This window comes from Kogia breviceps, chromosome 12, assembly GCF_026419965.1.
Source record: "Kogia breviceps isolate mKogBre1 chromosome 12, mKogBre1 haplotype 1, whole genome shotgun sequence".
In the NCBI taxonomy this organism is placed as follows: domain Eukaryota; kingdom Metazoa; phylum Chordata; class Mammalia; order Artiodactyla; family Physeteridae; genus Kogia; species Kogia breviceps.
In genome coordinates, this window is record NC_081321.1 from 56,681,782 (window position 1) to 56,709,193 (window position 27,412).

The 27,412-nt window shown below is 34.2% G+C and overlaps 1 protein-coding gene across 6 annotated transcripts in view; it reads left to right on the plus strand.

Annotated features, from left to right (window-relative positions):
- The window catches only part of LOC131766216 (cleavage and polyadenylation specificity factor subunit 6), an 84,694-nt gene that overhangs the window by 13,780 nt on the left and 43,502 nt on the right, over positions 1–27,412 (plus strand). The window contains exons 4-11 of one of the 6 annotated variants that reach the window (XM_059080234.2): positions 836–981; positions 1,897–2,070; positions 2,200–2,310; positions 2,770–3,274; positions 5,399–5,514; positions 6,007–6,160; positions 8,174–8,363; positions 14,933–15,363. The exons of 1 other annotated variant lie outside the window; for it this stretch is intronic. In XM_059080234.2, coding sequence (XP_058936217.1) covers positions 836–981; positions 1,897–2,070; positions 2,200–2,310; positions 2,770–3,274; positions 5,399–5,514; positions 6,007–6,160; positions 8,174–8,360 — 1,393 coding nt within the window. In that variant the 3' untranslated portion in view covers positions 8,361–8,363; positions 14,933–15,363. Of the gene's footprint in view, positions 1–835; positions 982–1,896; positions 2,071–2,199; positions 2,311–2,769; positions 3,275–5,398; positions 5,515–6,006; positions 6,161–8,170; positions 8,364–8,443; positions 8,515–14,932; positions 15,364–27,412 lie in introns of those variants that run through there. 4 more of the 6 variants (XM_059080232.2, XM_059080233.2, XM_059080236.2 and 1 more) reach the window with 4 other exon arrangements.

Consider the following 27,412-nt stretch of genomic DNA (forward strand, 5'->3'; position numbering starts at 1 on the left):
TTATTGGATTGTGTTTTTAACTCTGTATTTAACCTTTTAAGGAGCTGCTGGGATATTTGTCAAAGTGGCTGCACCACTTTACATTTCCCATCAAACAGTGTATGTGGGTTCTAGTTTTCTCCACATCCTCACCAGCACTTGTTAATTGTCTTTTTGGTTAGTGAATGTGAAATGGTATCATTGTGGTTTTAATTTACATTTCCCTGTTGGCTAATGATATTGAGCATCTTTTCATGGTGACATTATTCATAATAATGAAAAAGGTAGAAACAACCCAAATGTCTGTCAGTTTTTGGAAAATGTGGTATATCCATATAATGAAATATTATTCAGCCATGAAAAAGAATTAAGCACTGACACATGCTACAACATGCATAAACCTTGAAAACATTATGCGAAGTGGAAAAAGCCAATCACAAAGGACCACATACTGTATAATTCCATTTATATGAAGTGTCCAGAATAGGAAAATCTGTAGGGACAGAATGTGGATTAGTGATTCATTAGGGTTGGAGGATGGGAAGAAATGGAGTGACAGCTCACAGTTACAGGGTTTTTTTTGAGTGATGAAAATTATTCTTAAAATTGATTGTGGTGATGTAAAATTCTGAATATGCTAAAAAAAGGAAACCACTGAATTCTATACACTTTGAGTAGGTTGTATGATGTGTTATTAAAAAAAAGTTAAAGATCAAAGTGTGAGCTTTGTATATTTCTAAGAAATATTTTCCATTTTCTTAGGTAAAATTAAATTCAGACCATTTTCTTTTTAATAAGAGTAATAACAGTTAATCCCTCCTCACTTTCTACCCACACCCCTTTAAACGTCTTTTAGGTTTGCCCTTGTTGGTGTTGGATCTGAAGCATCCTCAAAAAAGTTAATGGATCTGTTGCCTAAAAGAGAACTTCATGGTCAGAATCCTGTTGTAACTCCATGCAATAAACAGTTCCTGAGTCAATTTGAAATGCAGTCCAGGAAAAGTAAGCAACCCCTCAAAGGCTTTTATTAAAAGTTGTACATTTTAACTAATCTTGCTAGCATTTGTTAGATGTTATATTGGAGAAGTTATCTTAATATTTATATTTAGTATTTAGTTCATTGGAGAATCCATTTTAGAAAGTCCATGCTTTGAATTTGATTTAAATTACCGATTATGACTGGTCCCATGTACTGGGAACCTACTCCCGTTTTTCTCTAGATGTCACAGACCCAGCATTATACTATACAACAGTGTTCAAGTTCTATATCCCTGCCATTCTTGTCCTGTCATTTCCATCGTAAAGAAAGGAAGAAACTACATTCTAATCCTTAGATTGCAGGAAAGTTTATGTGGGTGTCTATTATGGTGGGGGAGGAACCATTGATAATCAGAAAGTATTTGTTGAGTATTGTTGCTTAGCACCAAGACCTTTCACCACTCGGTAAAGTGGCTATAGAGAAGATTGGTCATTATACACTTAAAAATGTTATCACTTAAAGAGATAAATGGATGATCAGGCAATTAACAGAAATTCAAGTGGTAGTTTTAATGTTCTAGGACTTAAAACTCAACTGACGAATGTTACAAAATTTAAATGATTTATACTTACATTTAGATTTCTGTTGGAGAATTTTGGTCTTGGCGGCTGCGGAGTACTGGTTTTTTGAAAGTAACTCATGCTTGCTTATTGGAAATACATTTAAGCCTGGATCTTTTGAGGCTTCAAAAGAACTTAAATACATATGAATGTTTTCCTAAACCGGTACTTCTCATGTAGTTTGGACAGGCCGAAGGCATTTGCAAGTTAGTATATAGTGTAAATGAACTTTGAAATAGAGTTGTTTCTAATATCTAACGGTGGTTATGTATCAGCTATTTTAATAAATGCTATTTATGAGTATTTGGATATTTGCAGCTACACAATCAGGACAAATGTCTGGGGAAGGTAAAGCTGGTCCTCCGGGAGGCAGTTCACGTGCAGCCTTTCCACAAGGTGGTAGAGGACGGGCCCGTTTTCCAGGGGCTGTTCCTGGTGGGGACAGATTTCCTGGGCCAGCAGGACCAGGAGGGCCACCTCCACCTTTTCCAGGTAAAATTTTTCTTAAATTACCATGGATAAAATGTGTCTACCTAATACCTCTTTTCCTTTTCTCTCTTTTTCAAGTAATGCATTATTAATGTGACTTACTCTCCTTGTTATGCTATTTTTGGAATCCAGGAAATTTGATCAAGCATCTTGTTAAAGGAACTCGGCCTTTGTTCCTGGAAACTAGGATTCCATGGCATATGGGGCACAGCATAGAGGAAATACCCATTTTTGGCCTAAAAGGTCTTTATTTTTCTCCAAACTTGCTTGACTTATATATAGAATATTTACATCCGTCTTATTTTCTTACCTCTTAAAAAATCCTTTCAAGACCATTTTTCCTTGTTTCACTTTCTAGCTTGGCATCAGAGTAGACTATAAGGTGGGTGATTTCACTGTAAGAAGTGTGTGTACGCTGAAAGATGGAAACTATCTCTAAGCAATGTAATCTATTAAAGTTCTTGTTTCAGTAATTTTTCTTAAGCATAAATTGAGCTAGTTAAATGTGTAAGGATAAACTTCACCTTTGTAATTGTTAGTGTAGCATTTACCATATGGGTTTCATTTAAAGAGAAAGAGTCTTGGTCTATGAGTTACGCTTTAAAAGTATAATTTTGGTGTGAAGATTAAACTGCCTTATTGAAGTGTGTTTTTTTTTTTTTTTTTTTTTTTTTCTCTCTCTCTCTCCCCTTTATTCTATAGCTGGACAGACTCCACCACGTCCACCCTTAGGTCCTCCGGGCCCACCCGGTCCACCAGGTCCTCCACCTCCTGGTCAGGTTCTGCCTCCTCCTTTAGCTGGGCCTCCTAATCGAGGAGATCGCCCTCCACCACCAGTTCTTTTTCCTGGACAACCTTTTGGGCAGCCTCCATTGGGTCCGCTTCCTCCTGGTCCTCCACCTCCAGTTCCAGGCTACGGCCCCCCTCCTGGTCCACCACCTCCACAACAGGGACCACCTCCACCTCCAGGCCCCTTTCCACCTCGCCCACCTGGCCCTCTTGGGCCACCCCTTACACTCGCTCCTCCTCCGCATCTTCCTGGACCACCTCCAGGTGCCCCACCACCAGCTCCACATGTGAACCCCGCTTTCTTTCCTCCACCAACTAACAGCGGCATGCCTACATCAGATAGCCGGGGTCCACCACCAACGGATCCATATGGCCGGCCTCCACCATATGATAGGGGTGACTATGGGCCTCCTGGAAGGTAAGTTAGTATGTATCTATAAAGTAGACTTGGTGTATTTTATCTGCAAAAGGTATTTTTCTCTATCAGTGAAGTTTAAAAAAAAATCATGTCCTTTTCCTCAGGTACATAATTTTCTGTATTGTTTTCTCTTAGAAGAAGCAGTGTGATATGGTGAAAAACATACTGAACGGGGTTGGGAATAATCCAGCTCTGCCACTTATACAGCCATGTGATTTTAGGGCAAGTCACTTTGTTTTCATCATTTTTAAGTTAAAAGAGGTTAATAAAGATAATTTAAGCAAGCAAATGGGATCCTTAAGCTATTTTTAAGGTTTTAAAGTCAATCTCATTTACCATTGATGACATTACATAGAATACTAAAGTTTCTTCATTGGTTTAGGAATTAGTTTATTAGATAGGTACTATCGATTATCTCATGCTTATCAGGAGTCCTGAGTAGCAGAATTACTAACTTTTAATTAAAATGGGAACATTAAATAATTTACAAGCATATTTGGGTAGACAAAGACTTGTAAAACACAGACTTTATGGAAATTAAAATGGTTAATGGCAATCCTTAGAAAAAAGCTGCATGGAAATCAAGGTGGAACTAAGTGATCCCTAAGCCCCCTTTCAAAGTACTTTTAAAGCTATCCATACTCAAATCATAATCTAGAGATTAATCTCTAAGAACTACTTGAATTTTCCCCGTTCAGTTTCTTTTGAGTTTATTATTTGATTTTATATTCTTTAAGTATCACTGTTGAATGACTTTGTATTTCGGTTTGTCTGACAGTGTTCTGCAGGGATGGATTTGAGCATCTGCCTAATTCCATACATTTGCACAGGGCCAGGGAAATAAATTTGATGTTGTAAACAAAGTTTCCTGACAGTTATTTATCCATAGAGGTTGTGTCTTTATGTGACTGCCAAAATTGCTCCGTTTTCTTTTGAAAAACGTTATAACTAGGAAGCTAGCACAACTTTTCTCCTGTTCAGCTTAATTTCAGTGAGCAACTACCTATTAAGTGTCCACTCAGTGTATAGGGGTGGGTTAGGTGGCTTGGTTTGACAGTTTAAAATTTTAATCTCATGTCCTTTTTCTAACATAATAGAATTTCTACAGTGTCAGTTTTCCTTAAAATACATTTGTGTATATATTTTTGGTTATTATTGAGTAATTTTTAATTGAAAATTGGAGAAAACTGATTATCGTGCATGGGTTTTTTTTTGTTTAGGGGATCAGATGGGTATGAGTCACAGAAATTAATTGAAATCATACATGGATTTTGAACAACTTGTAATTTGGTTGGGCTATTTATAAAGTTTTTGGAATAACAGTAATACCTTATAAACATGAAGAAGGTTATATCAGCTGTTTCCTCATTTCATTGGAATGAACTGCTACTGCTTGCCTCAATTCAACATCCTACCTAGTAACTAATAACTAAGATGGCAAAAAGTTTACCTTTTCCTATACTACACATGCAGTCACAATTTTTAAACTTGTCCAGCAGCTTTAGAAAATCTTGGGATTTTTACTTTTTTTTTCCAGCAAATATTTACAGGTACTGAGTGCCTTTTATTTGCCAGATATCCTTTTAGGGATTCAGTGGCAAACAAGATAAGTCTAAAATCTTCTCCCTCCTGAAATTTTATTAGTCCAACAGACATTTATTATCCTTCTCTTATGAATTGGGCCTTGTACCTAGAGGATCCAAATATAAATGAAACCAAATTCCATCCCTTGATTGTGTAGGGTTGTATTTTTTGCAGGTTGTATTTTTTGCAGTCAGGATTTTTTGTTTAGATATACATACGTCTTGGGGGGACATCAGAACAATTTATTATATCTGTTTTATGTATGATTCTGAAAAATAGTATATTGTAGTTATGTAAATACATAATTTCTGGCCTCCAGAAAGATGAGGTTTCTAAGTTGCTACTTTATTTCAGCTGAAAGATAAGGGAATTTTGCTTAGACCTTATCTCTTTGTAGGAAAAAGATCACATTTCAATCTGAAAAAGTAACTATTAGCTCTAAGGCACTTGTCAAAAGCAATTATTTGAATTGCTTTACACTATTGTGACTAATTTGGAAAATCTTTTGAGTATGATTTAAGGTTTATTTCAATTTTACAGGGAAATGGATACTGCAAGAACACCATTGAGTGAAGCTGAGTTTGAAGAAATCATGAATAGAAATAGGGCAATCTCAAGCAGTGCTATTTCAAGAGCTGTGTCTGATGCCAGTGCTGGTTTGTATATTTCTTTCTGTATTAACATTTCTTATTTATGTTATTAGGAATGACCTAAAAAGTACAGTCTTGAAGATGGGTCATCTACATATAGTTATTTTTATATTTACAAATGACTACCTATACTTTATTTAAAAGGCATTGAAGGGAATTTCAATGTCACAGTGTAGTGGAAAAACCCCTAATTTAAAAATTTTACGTGTAAATTTAAATATTAGCTCTGACATTTAATGGCTCAGGGACCTTAAGGTAGCTCATTTATTCTCATATTTACTAAATGATGATGTGTTTCACACAGGTATAATAGTAACACATGGTGTTAGTTCATGTACATTAAAGCCTTTCAGAATGGTGAAACTCTGAAAAAAATTAAGACATCTTCTGTAGTGATTTTAAAGTGCATTCCTTTTGTAAAATGTTTGCCCCAAATGGTTTGGTGGTATTTTGAAAACAAAATTTATTTGACTTTGGCCCCTCTCCTTCCACTCACAGGTGATTATGGGAGTGCTATTGAGACATTGGTAACTGCAATTTCTTTAATTAAACAATCCAAAGTATCTGCTGATGATCGTTGCAAAGTTCTTATTAGCTCTTTGCAAGATTGCCTTCATGGAATTGAATCCAAGTCTTATGGGTCTGGATCAAGGTAAAACTTTCCTGTCTCATGTCTATTTAAAACTGCTGCTTTGCAAATAGAAAAAATACTGTGTTTGGGACTTTAATTTTACTTCTTACTGTTTACTTAGCAGCTAGTGTAATCTTGTTGTTTTTGTTTAAACCCTAAATCAAATGTTAGGTGTTTTTTTGCTTAAAACCCTTCAATGGCTTCCAGTTATTCTTAGAATAAGACTGTAAATATTGAAGTGCTGTGTGATACAGTTCTACCTATCTTTTCAGCCTCACTGTGTCTCTCCTCTGGCTCACTGTTCTCTAGCCACATTGGTCTCCCTTCTCTTCTTCTTGACACATCAAACACTTGCCCAGATCACTGTTTTTGTACTTGGTATTTCTTCTGCCGGGAGTCCTTTTCCCGGGCTCTAATAGCTGGCTCTTATCCTTCATGCCTCAACTCAATCTAACTTGCTAAGAGGGGTCTTCTCCCAGGTTATTCTGTCATGTTCATTCTGTTTATTTCTTTCATAATACTTACTACAGTCTATTCTTATTTGTTACTAATGCACATTTTTTTTCACTAGAACACATCGAAAGATGGAAAGGACCTTACCTGTCTTGTTCGCTACAATATTTATAAAGATGAAACAATGCTTGGTACAGAATGGGTGCTAAATAAATATTTCCTGAACAAAGGAGTTAATGAATAATCTATTTCTTAGTATTTTTATTTTAATTAGGAAGTTCCTTTTTTTGGCATTACTGCTAACCTTGAAATTTTACATATTTTCAAAAGGTAGATCTTTCACCTTGACATGATACTTTTAGGTCTTTAGTGTACTTTATCTAGTGGTAGAGTTGTCTTCATTAAGATAGGAAAAGAGAGCTTGTCTTTGTCATAGTCCCCAACTTTATAATTATTACCTTTTTGACCCAGTATAAAGATGTTTGGATCTGAACACATTTGTCATAGCTAAAGACTGTATCTTATATAGTCTTCTTTTAACTATTTAAGTCCAGAATAATAACTTCTACTTTGATCACAGGCTTAGCACTTAATAAGGTTTGCTAAGTTGAGCTGTCTGTTGCAGAAATACAAAATAGAGATTAATAGCCAGTTGTTATTTCCTTGTTGTGAATTTCAGAATTTAGAATAGTAGGATTTCTAAGATACATACTTTGGTTAAAGTACTTGTTTTTTGTTGTTGTTTTTAAAGGCAGTTCATGAAACATTTCTCTTTATTAAATAAAAATGAGAATAGATAGTATCTCAGTCTTTCCTAGTGGTCATGTTTACTAAGTTTCTTCTCTGCTTCCCACCATGCCCCTCAGCACCCCCCCCCCAAGCATACCTATGTATATATTTCATTAGAAATTTTCTTAGTGGGGTAACACTCATGATGAACCATACTTTGGCTAGTTTTAAATGTAAAATTGATATTTACATATAGGTTTAGGTAACCTGTATTAATAGATGGTAGTTTTATGTATTTAAGTCTTATTATATATTGAGTGATTTCATGAATTTTATGTCTAAAAAAACTACCTTCTATATGTTCTTTAGCTTGAAACACAAGTCCTTTGAAATTTTCTCTCCTTTACCTTTCTGCTTTTCATTCAGTAAATATTGCATGTCTGTTTTAGGCTGCTAGTTGTAATAGATGTAATAGATGATATGGTGTGTCTGGTTCCCATTTTTATTTATTTGGCTGCGCCGGGTCTTAGTTGTGGCACATGCGATTTTTAGTTGTGGCATTTGGGATCTAGTTCCCTGACCAGGGATCGAACCCAGGACCCCCCTGCATTGGGAGCGAGGAGTCTTAACCGCTGGACCACCAGGGAAGTTCCGGGTGAATGTTTTTAAAAATGGGATTTCTAGTTCATGCTTGTATGTGAGTAAATAATTTTTGGCAATTCAGGATATTTTAGTTTAAATTAGATTTATAAGTTATTTTTTGCCTTAGGTATTTTTAAACACCAAAATATTGAATATCTTTTTAAACTATCTAATTATGGAGAGCATTAATCCAGTAATTTCTTTTAGAAGACGTGAACGATCAAGAGAAAGGGATCATAGTAGATCACGAGAAAAGAGTCGGCGTCATAAATCCCGCAGTAGAGATCGTCATGATGATTATTACAGAGAGAGAAGCAGAGAACGAGAGAGACACCGGGACCGGGACCGGGACCGGGACCGAGAGCGCGACCGAGAGCGCGAGTATCGTCATCGTTAGAAGGTGGGTATTCCTTATTCCTGTTGTATTTAACATATGTATTATTAATAGTAATTATAACTCCGAGGCTATTGTTTATACAGTATATACCCACATTTTACATGGTTCAGCTACTTGTTCTGAATTTAATCTTCTGGAAACATCTGAGATAAATGACAGGTGAGTAATAACAGGTAAACATTTTGACCTCTTATCCTTGAATATTGTGTTGCTTGCTTGAGTTACAGCTTTTAGGTTTCAGGTTGTTAATGGTCCTAAGAAATAATCAAGAGGACTCATTGTCTACTTCTAAAAATCTAAAAATTGGAATTATCTTAATCACATACATAGTTTGCATGTGATTTAAAATATAAAATATAGGGAGTTAATTCATACTATATATAATATGCTTGGACTTTAAAAAATAAAGTTCCTTTCCTTGAGCTAACTTTATTTATCCCTAAAATTTTTAAAGAAAATCTGACAGTATAATAGTTCATAATACAGGAAGAACATAGGAGGGTGGTTTCTCAGCATTGAGAAAAACTTTTTTTTTTTTTAGGAAAGACACTTTTCCTGCCATCTGGGTTTTGTTTTTAAAAGAAAAGAAACAGTATTCTTTAATTTGCAAAGAAGATAAGAAAGTTACTCAATTAAAATGGATTCAGGGTATTCCATATAGAGAATTTTAAATTATATCAAATCATACATCCCAGGTTAGAATAACCTTGAAATAATTTTCTTTGTTGTTTCATTCATAAACCATAATCATTGTCTTTTTTTTCTGTATTTTAAAACTATTGTGTACATTTTTCATAAAGCGGGAAGAGTTGTCTGTTTATACTTCATTTTCACGTGTAATTTTATTTTTATATTTGTGAACAGCGTTTATTCATGTGAAAAGTGGGGAGAGGGCACTATAAGGCTTGTGCATGTGACACAAAGGTTATTCTGTAAACAGATTTTTTTTTCTTCATATGTTGGTGGCATAGCCAAAATAAATTAGGCTAAAACAAACCCCTTATTGGTAATTACTCTTTACATGATTATTTTCCATAAAATAAAATGGGGAAATATTGAAAATTCAATTATGGTAATTGTTAGTATTTAAATTGTTATGGGCAAAATCAAAGGCTTGTATGTAATTCTGTGACAAAATAACAGTTTCTTTAAAGTAGATATATTTTAGCAAACGAGATCCTTATTTTTATGGTACACAAATAACCTTTTACAATTTTAAGGGCTTTTTGAAGTAAAAAGGCAAGTTTTAATACTTTTCCTTGCATTTTGAATATGCATCTTGAATATATATCAAAACCTTAATTTTAAAATAGTTCTCCATGTACTGTATTATAGAACTTAATATAAATAATTCTCAAAATATTATTTTAATATGAGGCAAAACTTTTTATTTTTAAAACTAAGCTTATTGAAATTGATACTGTTTTTGGATGTAAGAACTGAATGTTGTATCATGTAAGACTAAATACTAAATTTTAAAGATGTAGCCCTCCGCCTCTCCCACTCCCGCCCACCCCACCCCCCAATTGAATAGATCTGATCCCATCTTATGAAAAAATTCTCAGTGTCCATCAGTGCTTAAGGTGAATTGTGGCCAACTTAGGGAAATGCTTAACGTATATCAGCCATTTCATTTAAAGTAAGGTACAGGTCCTTCAAGTTATATTTTTATTTAGACTTTGTCAGTTATCAACAAGCTTCTAGTTACTGGTCATGATAATGGAACTTGCATAAATTTTCAGTCATCTCCAAAATTGGATATGTCCATTGAGGGCATTCTGAACCAGTTTATACCCAAAGTTAATTAACGAGTCTTCTTAACGATGTTAGCATAGTTAAGTAAACTCCTTCTGAAAGGCCCATTGTTAATTTTAAATACTTTGAATTAACATTACATTCTTGTAATGGGTACACCTAACTATATCATGGCTTGAGTTTCATTACATTCAGACATTAACTATGAATTCCTAACTTGCAAACTATTGTTGACATTTTTTCTTAATCACTGATGTGTACCATACCAAAATTCCCATGTTTTGTTTGTGCATTAATCAGAATTGAGTTGTAATATTGTTATGTGCCTTCATCCAAGCAAAATTTTACATAAGCATTTCCAGTGCAAAAAATTCTGTTACCCTATAATATTGTACCTTTGCTATACCAAACAGTATTTATTGTGAACATAGATGTGAATAAATGGGTAGGGACTGGGATTAAATATATGAGTGAAAAACTTTTTTGAGCAAATAAAAGATATCTGCACATTTAATCACCATCATAATGAGGTCTATTGACCTTTTTTAGAAGTTTTAAAATATGAGTCCTTTTGAACTTTCATGTAAATCTTAAATGGACTGAATGGAATAAGAGTAACTTGGAAGCTAAAGTGAATGTCAGTAGTAAGTCTGTATACAAATAAGACAATAATGTAATCTATTATTAAAGTGATGATGAATGGCTAAAAGGGCAAGTTCTTCATTTAACTGGAAACTTAAATGATGTTGGCAAGCTGTTACTGTCTGTCCCATCTTAATTTTTTTGTGTGTTTGAACTGTTGGTAATGTTAATTGCATTCTCTCATTTAAAAAATGTATTAGTTTTTCTAAAAGCATTTAATATCTAAGTTCAAATATATAATATTTTAATGGGAATATCGGTACTGTAAATTTCAGTATGTAAATATATTGTGCTTCATATTCTGTAATTTCTGCCTCTATTCTCAGACCACTCTGAGCAAAACAAAAGTAGTTCAGTGTTTTAAGATTATATGCTTTTTACAGAAATAATTTTGTTTTCATAGGTGTTTTCTTTTGTGTTCCTCTTATTACTTGCTGGGAACAACCCTACTCAGCAGATTTCTGTTAACAGTTCCACTTTTCTTTGTATACTGAAGAGTAATGAAATGAAATTATTTTTTTAAATACTCTTTATTCATGCTTTTCCTCTCTGTGACACATGATGTTTTACACATTCTCAAATTATTATCCATTCCTTTGATTAGACTTTAAGCATCGTATATGGGGTATAGGTTAAGTAACTATCCTTTGCTGTATGATGACTTTTCTCCTATCACAAATACCATGGTCTTAGATTTTGTTGTCATTGCACAGGATTTAGGGTGTTTTGCATTCCTTATTCAATTTATAGCTTTGCATTAATTTGGGGGTGGGAAGCCAAAAGAATCAAAAGTTCTTGCATAAATGTTAAGGTGTTTTATCTCCTCAAGAGTTAGTGTTACTTGAGTCTTCTGTGAAAATTAAATTTTTCTAATTATCTGATGAATGATACTGGTGGTAATGAGATTTAAAAATTATTTCTGCAACTCTTAAGTCATCTGGGATCTGACTAATACTGTCCAGCCCTCTGTTTATGGTTTCCCCATATATCCTAACTGCTTCATCTGGATATGCCAGCTCTCACTTTTTTCGCTCTAATTTTCCTTGTTTTTAGTATTATTTGCAAAACCTGCCTGACTGCACAGTTACGTTAATTAAAGTGAGAAAAGGGTAAGAAGTGATCCTAGAATGGATGTATAGTGTGTGTTTTGCTCACTGTGGTTTAAGAATATGGTTTTGTTTACAAATGATTAATGTTCCCTGTTTAAAAAAAAAAAATCAGTGCCAATGTGACTCACCTTGATCTCTCACCTTCATCTCAGTGTGAAATTTACTGCCATTGTTTTAGTTTGTAAATTAGATTGTTTTGAATAAATAATGATTTGAATGAATAGTTAGCATTATTTAAAGGAAATCTAATAACCAAAAAAGGACTAAGGGTGTCATATATGCTGTCCAAATTTACTAATTTGCCTTGGTGGTAGCATGTTTTAACTTTCACAGTGAAATCTAAATCACACAGCAGCTTATTTTGAAATGTCCATTTTGTCAAATTTTGGGGGCAAAGCTGGGTATTCTTTAACTGTGAAGTTTATTTCTACTATTTAGTGAACTGCCTAGAGTAACAATCCTATATATGTTTTATAGTGTAATGAAATGCATTAGTTAAAATGAGGTAAGTACTATCTGCAAAGGTGCAAAGATGAAAGTGCGAAATGTTTTGGTAGTAAGGGAGTTTTTTGTAAACATCTACAACAAACAGGATTTTGTGTAATATGTTCTAGTCAATGCAAGAAGGGATTTTGATTTTAAAGAGTTCACTTGTATGTAGATACTTCTAGTTCTTTTGCCCACTTCATCTCCTTTCCTCTTATTAAGAAAAAAGGGAATTTTATTATACTGCGTTAATAAAAGTATATCTAAAATTATATTAGAATCCTTCTAATTCAGTGTATTAATGTGAAAACCTGTAAAAGATCCATATCTAATATATATTTTGAATCTTTTACTTGAAAGGTGAATGAACTGATACTGGTAAAGTTGCTTGGATAAGTTTTCTAACAAACACTCGTAATTTGAGTTGTTAGTATTGACTTGATCTTGCATTATCTCAAAATGCAGGTGCTTCTTCTGTATTGAAATTTTAACTTAGTGCTCACTTTATATACTTCATTAAAGAGCCATAGATTCCATCTGTCTTAGTTTTTTTAACAACTGCTTACATAGATCTTCCTTCTATAACTGATAGCTAAAGCAAGAAATTGTGTGGCTTTGACATTACAGATTTGACCACATGGTATTCTGAAAACATGACCGTTGAATGTATTTGTCACTTTAAGCTTCTTTTTGATCTTTGTTTATGTAGATTTCTACTTAGAAACTTGAGACTATAATATGGAATTGGGTTATTGGAAATGGGTTGTATTGCCTTCAAATTTGCTTTTTCTTTTTTTTTCTTTTTTTTTTGAGATTGTAAAATTTTGTATTTCCAAATGGATAAATGTAAAGTGTTTAGAAATAGAAATAAAAACTGTCAGATTATCCCCCAGATTTTGTCTGTATTGTGAAAATTAGAGACTTATTAATAGTAAAGATCTATATAAGGCAAAAGATAAGTGCATTCATCATAAAGATATGTGTTGTAATTTCACAAACAGGATTCTCTACCTAAAAAGTAGTAAAAATTCTCCATTGGAGTGATATAAAATTGCATTGTATGCCATGTTTTTTGGAAGGGTTGGGTATTTTTGTTTTGCTCACTGTGACTTAATTTTTCCCCTCTTATTTAAATCCTTTCCAGCATGACAAAATAATTAGGGAAATAACATCCTTTTGCAATAAGATTTATGAATTTCCCATTAATCTATTTTTTCAGATTAGAACATGTGCCTTGTCTCTCTTTAATATTTCAATACCAGTTCTTTTAAGTATATTGCAAAGTAGTAAAGATAAAATGTGTGAAAGCTACCTTTCTAGATTTTTTTCCATGAAATAATTCCACCAAAAGCTTTATCAGCATAAGATAAAATACAGTGAAAGGTAACATTAGAAATGGCTTAAGTATCTATTTGAAAAATATGGACAAATTAAAAACTATTTAAAAGTCCAGGATTATAACATCTGCTTTTTCCTTTTGTAGTTGTAAAATTTTTTTACTGCTAGGCAATGTGAATGCATATGTGTACTGATGCTCTTAAGATGCTTACCCTAATTGAGGAGGACATAGAAGAAAATTTATAGTTGTGACAGAATATTAATTACTCTTAATTGTAGAGCAAAAGTATTTTTCAGTTACTTTTATGGAAGACTATCACTAAACATTGTGCCCTTTTGCCTCTTACATCATATTATTGAAACACTCTCTTGGAATTTATATTTTAAATATCTCGTGTTTCAAGTGATCACTTATATCCACGTTAATTGAATGTTTCTTTTGTGAACCTCTACCTGACATTTGCATATTTATGTATTCCTGAAATTTTAGGTGATCTCATTTATTGGGTTTTTTTTCTTTATGTGAATTTTCAATGAAATTTATCATTGTAGATTCCCATTTAGCTTGTTTTGGCTTAATTTATATTCTTACATTAGATATTTCAGTGTAGGTGGAATAGAGGGACAGTATGTTATAAATTTGTATATGTCTAAAGATTTGTACGTGGATGTCATTATATTTATTTAAATGTGCATACTGAGCTTATAAATTTTGTAACATGGAGGACCGTTTGATTTATAACATTTGCAGAAGTTCCTGTATGTCAAATAAATACAACTAATTTGTAAAATAATTGATTGCATTTATATTCAGTTCTCATTTAATTGTTTATGAGTTATATAGAATTTATGTGGGTGAATGAAAATATTTACATTAAAATCATCCAAGCGTTTTTCCATTTATTTTTGTAGTACGCATACTTTAGAAAATGACTTATAAATGTTTCCATCTTCACAGAAACAGTAGCTGCTACATTTTCATTTCTGTTTCAGCCATTAAATTTATAAGGCAATAATATTTAAGAAGAATGAAATCAAAATGTCTCAGTTTTAATCATCACATAAATTTGGAAACGTTTCTCCATCACAAAGGCAGCTACTGTTTCAGTTAATTCTTATTTTGTGTTAGAATACATAACAGTGAAGTAGATGCACGACTTGTGTATGTATAGTTAAGCCAGCATTTTTCTGTGTATTATGGGGAATAGCAAAATCTACATCATAAATTTTGACACATTACAGCTGAAGGAAGAGGAACACCTTCCAAGACAAAAGAGTCTTCATGGGGGAAAAATGACGCTTGTCCAGCAGTTTGCTTCTTGTGATTGAACTGAACCTGTAAGGATTCATGGATAAAATGAACAGGAATAGATCTGAATAAAGCAAATCTGCATAAATGGTAACCAGTAGCTCTACTTTTATTTTTTATGTTGCTTACCTGTTTTATTTGAAGGAAACCTGTGTGATTTAAAAAGTTATAGCTTTTGCAACTTTATTACTGGTTATATACATTTGGCCATTATAATGTGCAAGCAATTGGGAAAAAACATCAAGTAAATGCTTGTTTTATAGTAGTTTGTTCTTGTTAAAATGTTCATATGATAATGTCTGTAAACAGCACCACTTTGATTACAATAGATGTAGTGTTGTAATAAACTGTTTAATGGGGCTGATGTGTAAAGCTGTTCAAGTTATTTGATGTTTACACCTCAGGGAAAGTCTTGTGTTCAGCAATATCTAAAGATAATGTTACTATGACATTTATACTGTCCTTTAAAAAAACATTGCAATAGCATTTTTGGATATGCATCAATCTAATCTTGCGTTCAGTGAATTAAACATACTAATTAAGTGTCTCTTGCCCTTGATTTTGGTATTAGAATAGGTGATTACATGGTTATTCAATATTTCTATATTCTGCTTTTCTAGCTGTTTTTACCTAGTTAAGCTTGTGACTTTGCTGAATGGTATGTAAACTTGTAAAAACTGAAATTTCACAACATAGCAATCCAGTCATTGTGTTAGGGGTCAACAAAGATTTTGTGGTTTTAACATTTTAGTAAAAACCCACACGTGATTTGCTACAGTAATGCAGCTTAATTACAATACAGATGTACTGAAACGCTTAATTGTAAACTGCTAGCATTGAAGAAATATTTTGACAGTTCTGATTTGATGCAGCAGTTATTTGCTATTTTATATTGATAGTGCTTATGGTTTATTTTTGAAGCCATGGGCAACGTAAATATAGGCAGCCGTGCAGCAGACAAATGTGAGTAAAGAAAGCCTTAGTTTTATTTTCCAGTTACAGGAAATAGATTTCTGAAGGGTGTGATGTTTATTAACATTGGGTTGTATTCTCCTATATGTGTAATAGGAGATTATAGGTGTACCAATCTCCACAGTTTAAGTTCTATGTATTCATGCAACCTATTAATTCATGCTAAAGTTACCTAATCAAAGATTGTTTTCAAACCTGCCTTGCATATAAGCCCACATTAAAAGCACCTGGCTAGCATCTGTTCTTAATTGTAAAATTAGTATAGGCAGAGTGTCAATTTGATTAGACATTTTTATAGAAAGTTCATTCTGAATCATTACTTCAGAAATTTGAGTTAAAATCCTTAAGCAAGTTAATTTGGTTTTAATGTTTTAAAAATCTGGTTATCTTTGAGAGATCTTCTGATAATACGCTTTTTTTTTTAATGTATAGCCAAATTTTAGGACGTTGCTAGTTTAGGCACCCTAAATATTATGTAAGTGCAACCTTAGAAGCCCTCCAGAGAACTGCAGTTCTTTACTTTCATATTGTCCACCATCATACCAGTTCTTGCAGAATTAGCTGTTTTAAATTATCCATATTATTGCCAGCTTTATTTTAAAACATTTTGTGGTTAGAGTATTTGTGCATGGAATCATTGGTGTTTATCAGAACTGTTTGCTCTCAAAAATGATTTTTTAAGTGTTCTATCTTGTTGAAAATGCAGTTGCTTTTTTAACATTTGAGAGTTGTATCAAAATCAGTTTTCTTGCTTTGTGTATAGATGTTGTTAGTTTTTGTTATTTCTTAGATTTTTTTATATTACAATGCTGTAATGGGAAGAAGTATGGACATAAATATATTACAAGGGAATTAGTTAATAGTAAGCTTAAAAGGTAAGTAAATGTCCATGAGGATACAATTTTCTCAGAACAATTTAAAAATGGAATCATAAAAATCTTAACCGTGCTTGAACTTGAAATGAAAACTGGAAATTTTGTACTAATTAAATCCTTCATTTACCTTTTTTTTTTTTTTTTTTTTTTTAATCAGTGGAACCCTTTAATTGCTCATACTGTATCACTCTTCTCCCTACTTGGCTGATCTCATTATGTGACTTTTGTTGCAGACAATGTGAGTGTACTAGAATTGTTTGCTGTTAGTCCATTAAAAGTGTTATCAGAAGGGAATAATTTTGATTTGACCAATTTTTGCAAAGTCTCTATCTGATACATGAATATATAGCAGTTAAGGTGAAAATGCAAGCTATGTTTTATTCTTCATATCCCTTTTTTTTAAATGGGCTGATGATTATGAAAAATTTTTTTAATGGGCTGATGATTTTGAAAGTTTTTTTTAATGTTTACAAACAATCCAAAGAGATAAATCTCTACATAGACACCAAAAAAAAAAAAAAAAGAGAGTCCCAGAGATCTTTTCATTTCTTCTTAATAATGATTATAGTGGATATGAAAACAAAACTGAATTTAATTTTAAACCATAGCACTTGTTAGTGCTATGCCATCACATTCCTTTCAGCCGGTAAAGTTATGAATGAGTGACGCAGCACCTGAATGGTATTGCTTTTGAAACAGTACTTTGAATTGAATGTGCTTCTTTTGGTTAATGGACATGGGTTTTGGAAAGGATATTCCAGTATAAATTTATAAGTGTTTATTTTGTCAATTTTTATAAGCAAGATTCAGAGTAAGTTACAGTGGCTAATGATCGTAGTTTAGCCCATTTACCTAGAATATTCTTAAGCAGTTGACTACAATTTGGAGTTCACAAAAAACTTATGAATTGTAGCTTAAGGTATTACTTTGAGTTAATTCTCCTGTGGAGAATATTGCTTTGTTTTCTACTAGTTTTAGGTCAGTTCTTAAACATGGAGATTTTAATGAATGTTGTATAACATTTTATAGTGAGGGGGAAAAATTGTTGGAAGGGTAAAGACTTTCTTTCCCTTATGTATTTAAATGTGCCAGTAACCTAAATACATACTGTTTTATACAATGAGATGCTACTACAAGACTTTCTGTTGGTGTGCTCTTGACATTTTGGTTTTCATACCTGAATGATCATTGCGTTTTCTGTATCTTGTAAGATGGCTTCACTTTTGTGTTTTAAGCTTCAGCTTGTTATTTTAAGAGGAAGTTTATGTTCTATTTCTTTACTGAGAATACAGTACTGAGATCCTAGCTGTTTTACAGATAACTGCCTTTTAAATTTTATTCATTAAGTTCATTTGCATCCCATAGCCATCTGTAATATTTCCCATAGTTGTATGTACTTTAAGTGCACACTTACCCATTGTACACAGTAGACATTTTTGTGCTAAAATATATATTAAGTGGGATTTTTGTAGCAAAGCATTTTTCTGTTTTTACAGTGTGTGTGTGTTGTTTTTTACGTTAACCTTCAGTTTAAACACTGGTGTATTTTATTTTTTAGCAACCTGACTCTTAGAAGCCTTAGACTAATTTTTTAATAAATATTCAACCAAAAATTATAAATTTATTAAGATGTGGCCTTACATATAGCATTCCTTGTGTTTGTAATGTGAGATTTTTGATTTAGAGAACTCAAAAGATTCAGGATTAAAGTATCTTACAATAGTAAGTTGAAATAGAAAATGTGTTAAAATGTCTAAAATGTCTAGGCTTCTGGGAGGAAGTTCTTATACTCTTCTTTCTTGGTATTAGAAAGAAGCAATAAGAATTTCTATGAATATTAAAAATATTCAGGCAGTTGTATCTTGTTCAGATTGATTTAGGTTTGTCTTAACCAATTTCTTTAAAATTTCAGGTTGTTCGCATTCACTCTGAGTATGCAGCTACTGTGGTTTTTGTATGGGACATATAAACACTTGGTTAGGTATAGACAGATTTTAATGTTTTAAAGGCTTCCTGCTATATTAATTAGCATATTGTAATGGGAGTTTTTAAAAATATTAGGTGGAGTTTAATTGAAGTCACACAAATCTTGAAATGGTATCTGCAGATAATAAATACTATGGAGAGTTTTTCCTGTGGGAGTATCCTAAAACTCCACCATGGGTGTAAATGTTTTACATTAATTTCATAATTGGACAGACCCCGCATTTAGTGAAAACATTTCATTTTGAAGATGTGTTCTTTTTGTCTCATTGTTACTGCGTAACACTTCTCAGCATTCTGTAAGTTAAATTATTTTAAAATGGTGAATTCATGTTTATTTTTTTACTTTGAAAATTGTAGTACTCAGGTGGTATTTAATGGGAAAGGATCCTTTGGGGGATAAATCATAATGTATTCTAAGGAATGCATCTATAACATTGACTTTAGCCTTAAAGAAAGGTCTATTATTCCTTCTTCCTCTTCATTCCATGGTATATTAGCAAAGTAGTTTACAGCCTCGTACAGCCTTACAAAGTTGTTTTACAATTTTTAATCGAAAGCCCTTAACAAAAAACTGTATCATATTACCAGTATACATGCATTACTGAACCATGGTTTGTAAATAATTTGACTAATACCAGAAGGCCAAAGAAAGTCTTAAAATTTTAGCTATTGACTCTATGGTGACTTCACAATAAGATTTCTGTGCAAAAGGTAAGGTGATATTTGATCAAATAAACATCTTTTTGGTGTCCCTGAGAACTAGACTTCCATATTAGCTTCTATTAAAAAGCTCATCCCATTTTATTAAAATGTTTGTAATTGCAATTTTGTGTTTAATGTTTACTTTCTGTCTTTTCTTTCTTTAGCATTTAGGTGACTGTTCAGCAGTTTGCTATATGGCCATTGTTGGCCTTTAAACTGCACTAGTAACGAGCATGGTATTTATCTTGTATTGAAAATAAAACACAGTTTTTATAATACTTTGCAGTTTGTCTTGTTTGTTTGATTTATAATTTGTTAACCATTGTGTATGGTGTGAATAATTCATATCTAATTGCAATATGCAGTATAACAGAAATTGGACTATTTGTATTTTATCTTTAATCCAGCCTCCTAGATACCGGTCATTTTCTTTTGTATTGGCATTTTGATGGTCTTTAAAGCAGATGATATCTGACTAAAATTAGGATTTAGAAACCTAAAAGATTTCTAGGCTGCTTTATTTTTAAGTCTAAGATTCAGAAAATGTCTAATTTTAGAGGATTTATTAACCTTACCAGACTTTAATCAAGTAAAAATGTTTCTAGGTTGCAGCAGAAATATTTCATACTAGCTTTGAAGTAATATAGAGTACTTTTTAAACAGTAACAAATTATGATTTCAATAAAGATTTGTGTGCCAGGTGTTAAATCAGGCCCCAGATTTCTCATCTGTATGATTCAGTGTATGTTGAAGGTAGCAATTCTGAACAGTTGAAATAACGATATAAGAAATAAATGACCGTTACTAGGATCTCTTTCCATGACCCCATTAAAATTGTGCTTGAGGTTTTATTAGTTTCCCTAATATTCTTTGTTATATGTTTACATTTTAAAGAGGATTGTGTTCATTGATCCTCACTTGCATTGAGTTATTGAGTCTCTTGAAAGAGTATTTGAAAGAAAAGGTTATTGGGAACATCTTTTAATCAGGTGCTACACAAAACTTAATAGGAGTCAGTCAAGGCCTGATTTGGTGAAAGAGGGAGCTTTTTAATAAAGGATTTGTAAGGGAATTCCCTGGCGGTCCAATGCTTAAGACTCCGCACTTCCACTGCAGGGACACAGGTTCGATCCCTGGTCAGGAAACTAAGATCCCTGCAAACTGTGTGGCACGACCAAATAATAATAATAATAATAAAAGATTCGTAGACAGAATTTTCCCAGTCTTCTAGTTTTAATTCCAAAAATAAATGATATTAGAAATAGTTTCCAGTGCTGTCTTGTCTTGTATCTTTGTTTCTCTTTTATATTTCACTAACAGTTCTTGAATTTTCATGTTCTATCAATTCCAGTCAGTTGCTATTTTCAGTGTTAGATAAGGAATACACATATATTTTTTAAAAACCTTTCAAAAAACCTATAGCTTATAGGAAAACTTGAGAAAATAGTTTACTTCCTTAAGTTACACCAAGTCCTGAAGAAGGAATAAGATTTAACTTGGGGAAAAAGGAAGGGGAGTACCTTCTAGGCAAAGGGAGGTTTGCATAAAAGGCCTTTTGGTCTGAGGGAGCATATTAGGAAGAATACTGGTTTCACTGAAGTAGGGAGTGAAGAACGTGGCCTATGTGTGGGGCTCAAGAAACAGACAAGGACCAAGACTGCAGGGCTTGTAAATCACTAAAGATTGTCCCAGGAGTGATGTGGCATCACTGAAGTGTGTGTAGTGTCAAAGCATTTCTGAAAGCTTCTTGGCTGCACATTAAATCAGGTAAAGAATAGATGAGGTAAACCAGTGAAACTATTACAAGTCTTTGACTAGCGAGATAGTGGTAGAGAAAAGTTGATTTAGTGAAAGACTTGAGACAAAACTGGTAATAACTGAAAGTTTGGAAGGATGATGTTTAGAGCCTAGTGGTATGTCATTGCCTGAGATGGGAAACATTGGAAAAAGATGGAGAGACACTGAATTTAATGCCTTTGAGATCCAAGAAATAGCAAGTAGTCATGTATTCAGTAGTTATATGGTTTTGGAGTTTAGAAGATGTTGATTAAAGCCATAACTTTGTAGTAACAAAATAGAGAAGAAACTAAATAATGGGGAGAGTCTTCATCATTTTCAATTTAATGGCTGTCAACCGAGCCGCAGAATAGAATCACCCATGCCCTCATTGTTTTTTGGGGGGTGGGGGGAGTGCCATCGGGATTTATTACGTTTGATTTTTTATATTCTACATATAAATGATAGGGTACTTGTCTAGCTTATTAGCATATGCTCAAGATCCATCCATGAGCATTCTTTAAAATTGCTGCTGTACCTATTATCTGGATAGAGTTTCTTAGCCTGTCGAGTACGCAAGGTGGTTTTCTCCTTTTACAAGTGAGCCAGCAGGCGCTGAGGGGTTATGGCTAGCAGAATGGTGAGTTGAAGTTAGAGTAGGTTTATGACTGCAAATCCACACAGCTTGTTTGCTGAATGGTTATCAAACTAAGCCCCCAGTGCCGTTAAGTGCTAAATTAAAAAGCTTTTATTGATAGCTGTATTGATAGGAGTATATTACTTTAAAATGTTCATTTCTGGGACTTACCTGGCAGTCCAGTGCTTGGGACTGTGCTGTTCCAACGCGGGGTGGGGGTGGGGGAAGGAAGGGGGAGGTGCAGGGTTTAGATCCCTGGTCAGGGAGTTGAGATCCCACATGCCATGCAGTGCAGCCATACAAAACAAAAATGTTCATTTCCACAAATACTGAACATACCTGTTCTGTAAAATATACTGTGCTGTATAGGACGGACCATAGCATCTCAGTTGTATCTTATTTTTATTTAAAAAAATATTTCATATTAATAGTTGTACAGGTTCTACTGACATAATTCCTGTAGCTGTCCTGTTAGATATAAGATCAATGAGTAACATTTGTGGAAATGTTAACTTAACATTGTGGGAAATTTTGGCGTTGACTCAGGAATTGGGCCGCACCCCAGTGCAGTATAGAAACTCAAGTATCACTGTGTACCACTTTAGTTCTTTTTCTCCTGAAACTGGTTAAGTCATTTTACATTACTCTTTCTTCAGCTTTTCCCAAGTAAGGGAGAAAATGAAAACAAAATACTGCAGTCTAACTAAGCATCTCACTTAACCTAAGAACATTCTCACTTTATTAGAAAGTGATTTGCAGACTGAAGACTGGAGCTAATGGTTATTCCCTGAATTTAGTGATGGCTGGCTTTTCACAGTTAATAATAGTATATCCATTGTAAACATTTGTTGAAATCATTTTTATGTATCTCAGAAATTGTTTCAGGGGGCTTCCCTGGTGGCGCAGTGGTTGAGAGTCCGCCTGCCGATGCAGGGGACACAGGTTCGTGCCCCGGTCCGGGAAGATCCCACATGCCGCGAAGCGGCTAGGCCTGTGAGCCATGGCCGCTGAGCCTGCACGTCTGGAGTCTGTGCTCCGCAACGGGAGAGGCCACAACAGTGAGAGGCCCGCGTACCGCAAAAAAAAAAAAAAAAAGAAAAGAAAAAAAAGAAATTGTTTCAGGATGGCTGGCAACCAACCTGCTGTGTATATCTACACACCGGGAAACTGCCTACCTATAATCTTCTGTGGTAATCAGTTTTATGTTGTCCTTGGCTTTCTAAATGAGCTGAGTATGTAGATGAACACTAAAGGGAGGAGGGAGATAAATGGCACAACTCCTCACCCCTGGGTGAGATAACCTGAAAGTACCTTTTACCAGTTTCGCATGCTTATGTGAATGTTGAGGATGGAACATGCCCTCTTACTAGAAGTTGATCAGTTCAACATAAATAGGCAGATAAAATGGGGTCATAAGTGAAGATTTTTAATTTAAAATTTTATTATTCCTTACATCCTTAGTCTTCTGTTTCTCTTCCCTAACCTTTGAATTGTGGGGGTACTCCCAGGAGGCTTAGCCTCCCTGCATTCCTTGGTGTTCTTTTCCTGTCTCATGGCTCTGAGTATTAATATGCTGTCAGTTTCTAAATTCATATTTCCGATTCAGACCTTTTTCTCAAACTGGAGACTTAAGTGTCTACCAGCATCTCTACTTGAATATCAAACAGGCATCCCCAACATAACATGCCAAGGCTGAATTCTTTCATCCTCACCCATTCCCCACCAGCTGCTCAGCCCACAGTCTTCCCTAACAGCTAACATCAACATCATTTCAAATGCTTAGGGTCAAAACTTGAAATTATTGAGTTTTCTCACACCCCATATCCAGTACATCAGGAAATCTTTTGTCCACCACAGAAAATACCTAGAATCTGACAGCTGCTTGCACTGCGTTCATTCTTTGCCTGTATTACTGCAATGATTCCTAACAGCTCTCCGTGCTTCCCGCTCCTGCCTCACACTGCAGTCTGTTCTTAGCACCGCTGTCAGAGCTTCTGTCGTTTCTGTTCAAAATCATGCTATGGCTCCCCATTTGTACTAGAGTAAAACTCCAGTCCTTAAAAGCTTCCTCCATGTTTGGCTCCTGTTACCTGTCTAACCAGACCTCCCAGTACCTTTCCCCATGCTCGCTGCATTCCAGTCATTCTCGCCTCCTTTTTTGGCCATGCCACGTGGCTTCCCCCACCGGGGTTGAACCTGGGCCTTCAGCAGTCTGAACTCGGAGTCCTAACCACTGAACTTCTGGGAAATTCCCCTGGCCTCCTTTTTCAAACAGTCCAGGGATATTCCTCTCTCAGCCTATGTATGGGCCGTTTTCCTTGCTTGGAATGCTTTGGATATCTGCATCACAGTGTCATTTTAATGAGATTTATTTTCACCTTTTTATTGAAGAATGGAACCCAATATCTCCCTTAGTTCTGCTTTATTTTTCTATGTGTAACCTAACACAATATATGTTGTTACCTAGCACAATATGTTATCTTTGTTGTCTGTTTGACTATAAGGCACATGAAAGCGTGGATCTTGTAAGTCCCAAGTGCCTACATAAGGGCATGGCACATAAATGTTCAGTAAATAATGAATGAATGTCCTTAAGATTTCGGTCTACCACATTATCCTTTTAGCTTATGCTTATGGTAGTGCAGTTGTAAGAGCTAATTCAGCATCTTTCAAATTGCATATAACAAAAATTGCCATTTAAACCATTTTAAATATACATTTTAGTGGCATTAAGTACATTCACAATGTGCAGCCATTACCACTATACATTTCTAGAGCATCCTAAACAAATTCTGCACCCACTAAACAGTAACTCCCCATTCCTGCCCCACTTCTAGCCCCTCCCTGGCAACCTCTACTGTACTTTCTATGAATTTGTGTGTCCTAGGTACATTATATAAGTAAAATTACACAATATTTGGTCCTATATGCTGGCTTATTTCACTTAGCGTAATCTCAAAATGCACATTGTAGCATGTGTTAGAATTTCATTACTTTTAAGACTGAATATTCCATTGTGTGCATATACCACATTTTATCAATTTGTCAGTGGACATTTGGGTTGTTTCCACCTTTTGGCTGTGGTGAATAATGCTGCTCTGAACATTGGTGTGCAAGTATCTGAGTCTCTTCTTGAAATTCTTTTAGATATATACCTAGGAGTGGAATTGTTGGATCATATGGTAATTCTGTATTTAACTTTTTGAGGAACCCTGAAGCTTTTCCACAACAGCTGTACCATTTTATATTTCCATGAGCCATGTGTGAAAATTTCAGTTTCTCCACATTTTTACTAAACCTATTTTCCATTTTTCTTCTAATAGCCATCCTGATGGGTGTGAAGTATGACATTGTGAACTGTGATTTTTATTTAATTTTTTTCCTGGAGTTCCATCAGTTTTTGCCTCATGTAGTTTGATGTTCTGTTGTTAGGCACATACACATTAAAAATCATGTCTTCTTGGAGAATGGACCCCTTTCTCATTGTGTGATGTCCCTGTATCAACTGTGATTTTTATTTATTTATTTATTAATATTATTATTATTTTTTTTTTGCGGTACGCGAGCCTCTCACTGTTGTGGCCTCTCCCGTTGCGGAGCACAGGCTCCGGACGCGCAGGCTCAGCAGCCATGGCTCATGGGCCCAGCCGCTCCGCGGCATGTGAGATCTTCCTGGACCGGGGCACGAACCCGCGTCCCCTGCATCGGCAGGCGGACTCTCAACCACTGCGCCATCAGGGAAGCCCCCAACTGTGATTTTTAAAGTGGCTCATCTTTAGCCAGTCTTTCCAAAGCACTTAACGTAGTTTTCATTGAACCAATTGTGTTTGCACTCACATTTTATTGGTTTACATAATGTTAAGTCATGAAATCACAGGAAAAAATACTATCGATATAGTTTAGGAACACACGCACTGAGTCTTATGTAGTGTAATTAGTAAGCAGAAGTTCTTGGACATGAATGTTGTGTTAATAAGTCAGTTTTATAGAGGGACTGTACAGGTAGGTTAATGTGGAGGGCATTTTAATTCTTATCATTGAGTATTCAGGTTATCTCACTAGACTTTTGACTTGTATAAAGGATATTATAATGAAAATCCTTACAAGTAAATGCACATCTTTTTCCAAAAAGTCTCTTTTGGTGCTTGATTCAATAAGTATGGACAATTGAGGGTTTTGACACATGAAGTTGCCCTCTGATTGACCTTCACCACAGCTGTATGTGAAAATGTGTATTTGTCCACATCCTTTTCAATAATGGGTGCTTTAAAAATTATCGATTTTAGAGGTGAAAATTGGTATCTTTTTAAGTGTGATTTTTTTTTTACAGAGGCTTAATATTTTAAAATATTAGTTTGCTGCCATCTAGTGATAACTGTAAGGAAAAAAGGGTAAGTTGTAATTTAGTAAGTTCATTTTATAATTGAGGAAACAGTTAAGTATGCATTCGGACCCAAAGTAATAACTAGTTAAGGACAAACTCAGGAACTGAAAAATCCAAGCCAGGCTCTCACCCAAGGAAGATCTGAAGGATTCTTTTCTAATCTATTGACCCTGTTAAGTCACAGCAATATAGTCAAACCAAAAGATCAAAGTAATAATGATAATATTCTGATGAAATCAGTTAATAAAACTTTTTTATTTCCATCTTTATACTGAAAATATATCTAAATTTGCTCAGTGCACATAATAAGGGTCATTTGAAGGGAAGGAATTTTGTATCTACATATTTTGTATTTATATATAGATTATTTATATGGAGAATATATTTAACATTTCTTTGAAAAGTATAGTATTCTAATGTCATTCTGAATAGAATACTTATGGTAGGTATAAGAGTGTGGGCTTAATTTTACTTAGCTATATAATAACTTTTTTTGTTTTTAACCCTGGGTGGAAAAAGCCTATCTTTTTTTAGCGTTTGAGTGCCCACTCTGCTGTACATGGCATTCAGGAAGGGGGACATAAGCCGAGGAATATTCTTTCTGCCCTTCGAGAGTCAGGAAATAAATTATACTCAGTGAATACTCAAAATGACTGCCATGTGCAAAATACCATGAATACATAAAGAAAACCATGTGCTGTCTGGAAGAAAGCCATTGAAGAGACTAATATATGCTGGCCACTTTCCCAAGTGGTATTTTTAATATAAGCATCAAATCAATTCCATTGGAGTTCCTCATTTTACAGGTGAGGAAATGAATTTAAGAGGATTCAATAGCAGAGCAGTAATCCACTTTAGGGTCAGAAGAGCAGATCTAGAGAATGTGACAGTGGGATTTACTGGTCATTACTTACGGAAGATAGGAGATGGTATGAAAGATTCTACAGATAAATTATTAGAATCAAAAGGTTAGAAAGCTCTGTGGACACAAAATCAATATAGAAACTAGATACAAAGTAGCTAGTTTTAAATCTAATAAAAGATGTGCAAGCCCTTTTGGAGAAAGTTTTAAACCTCTATT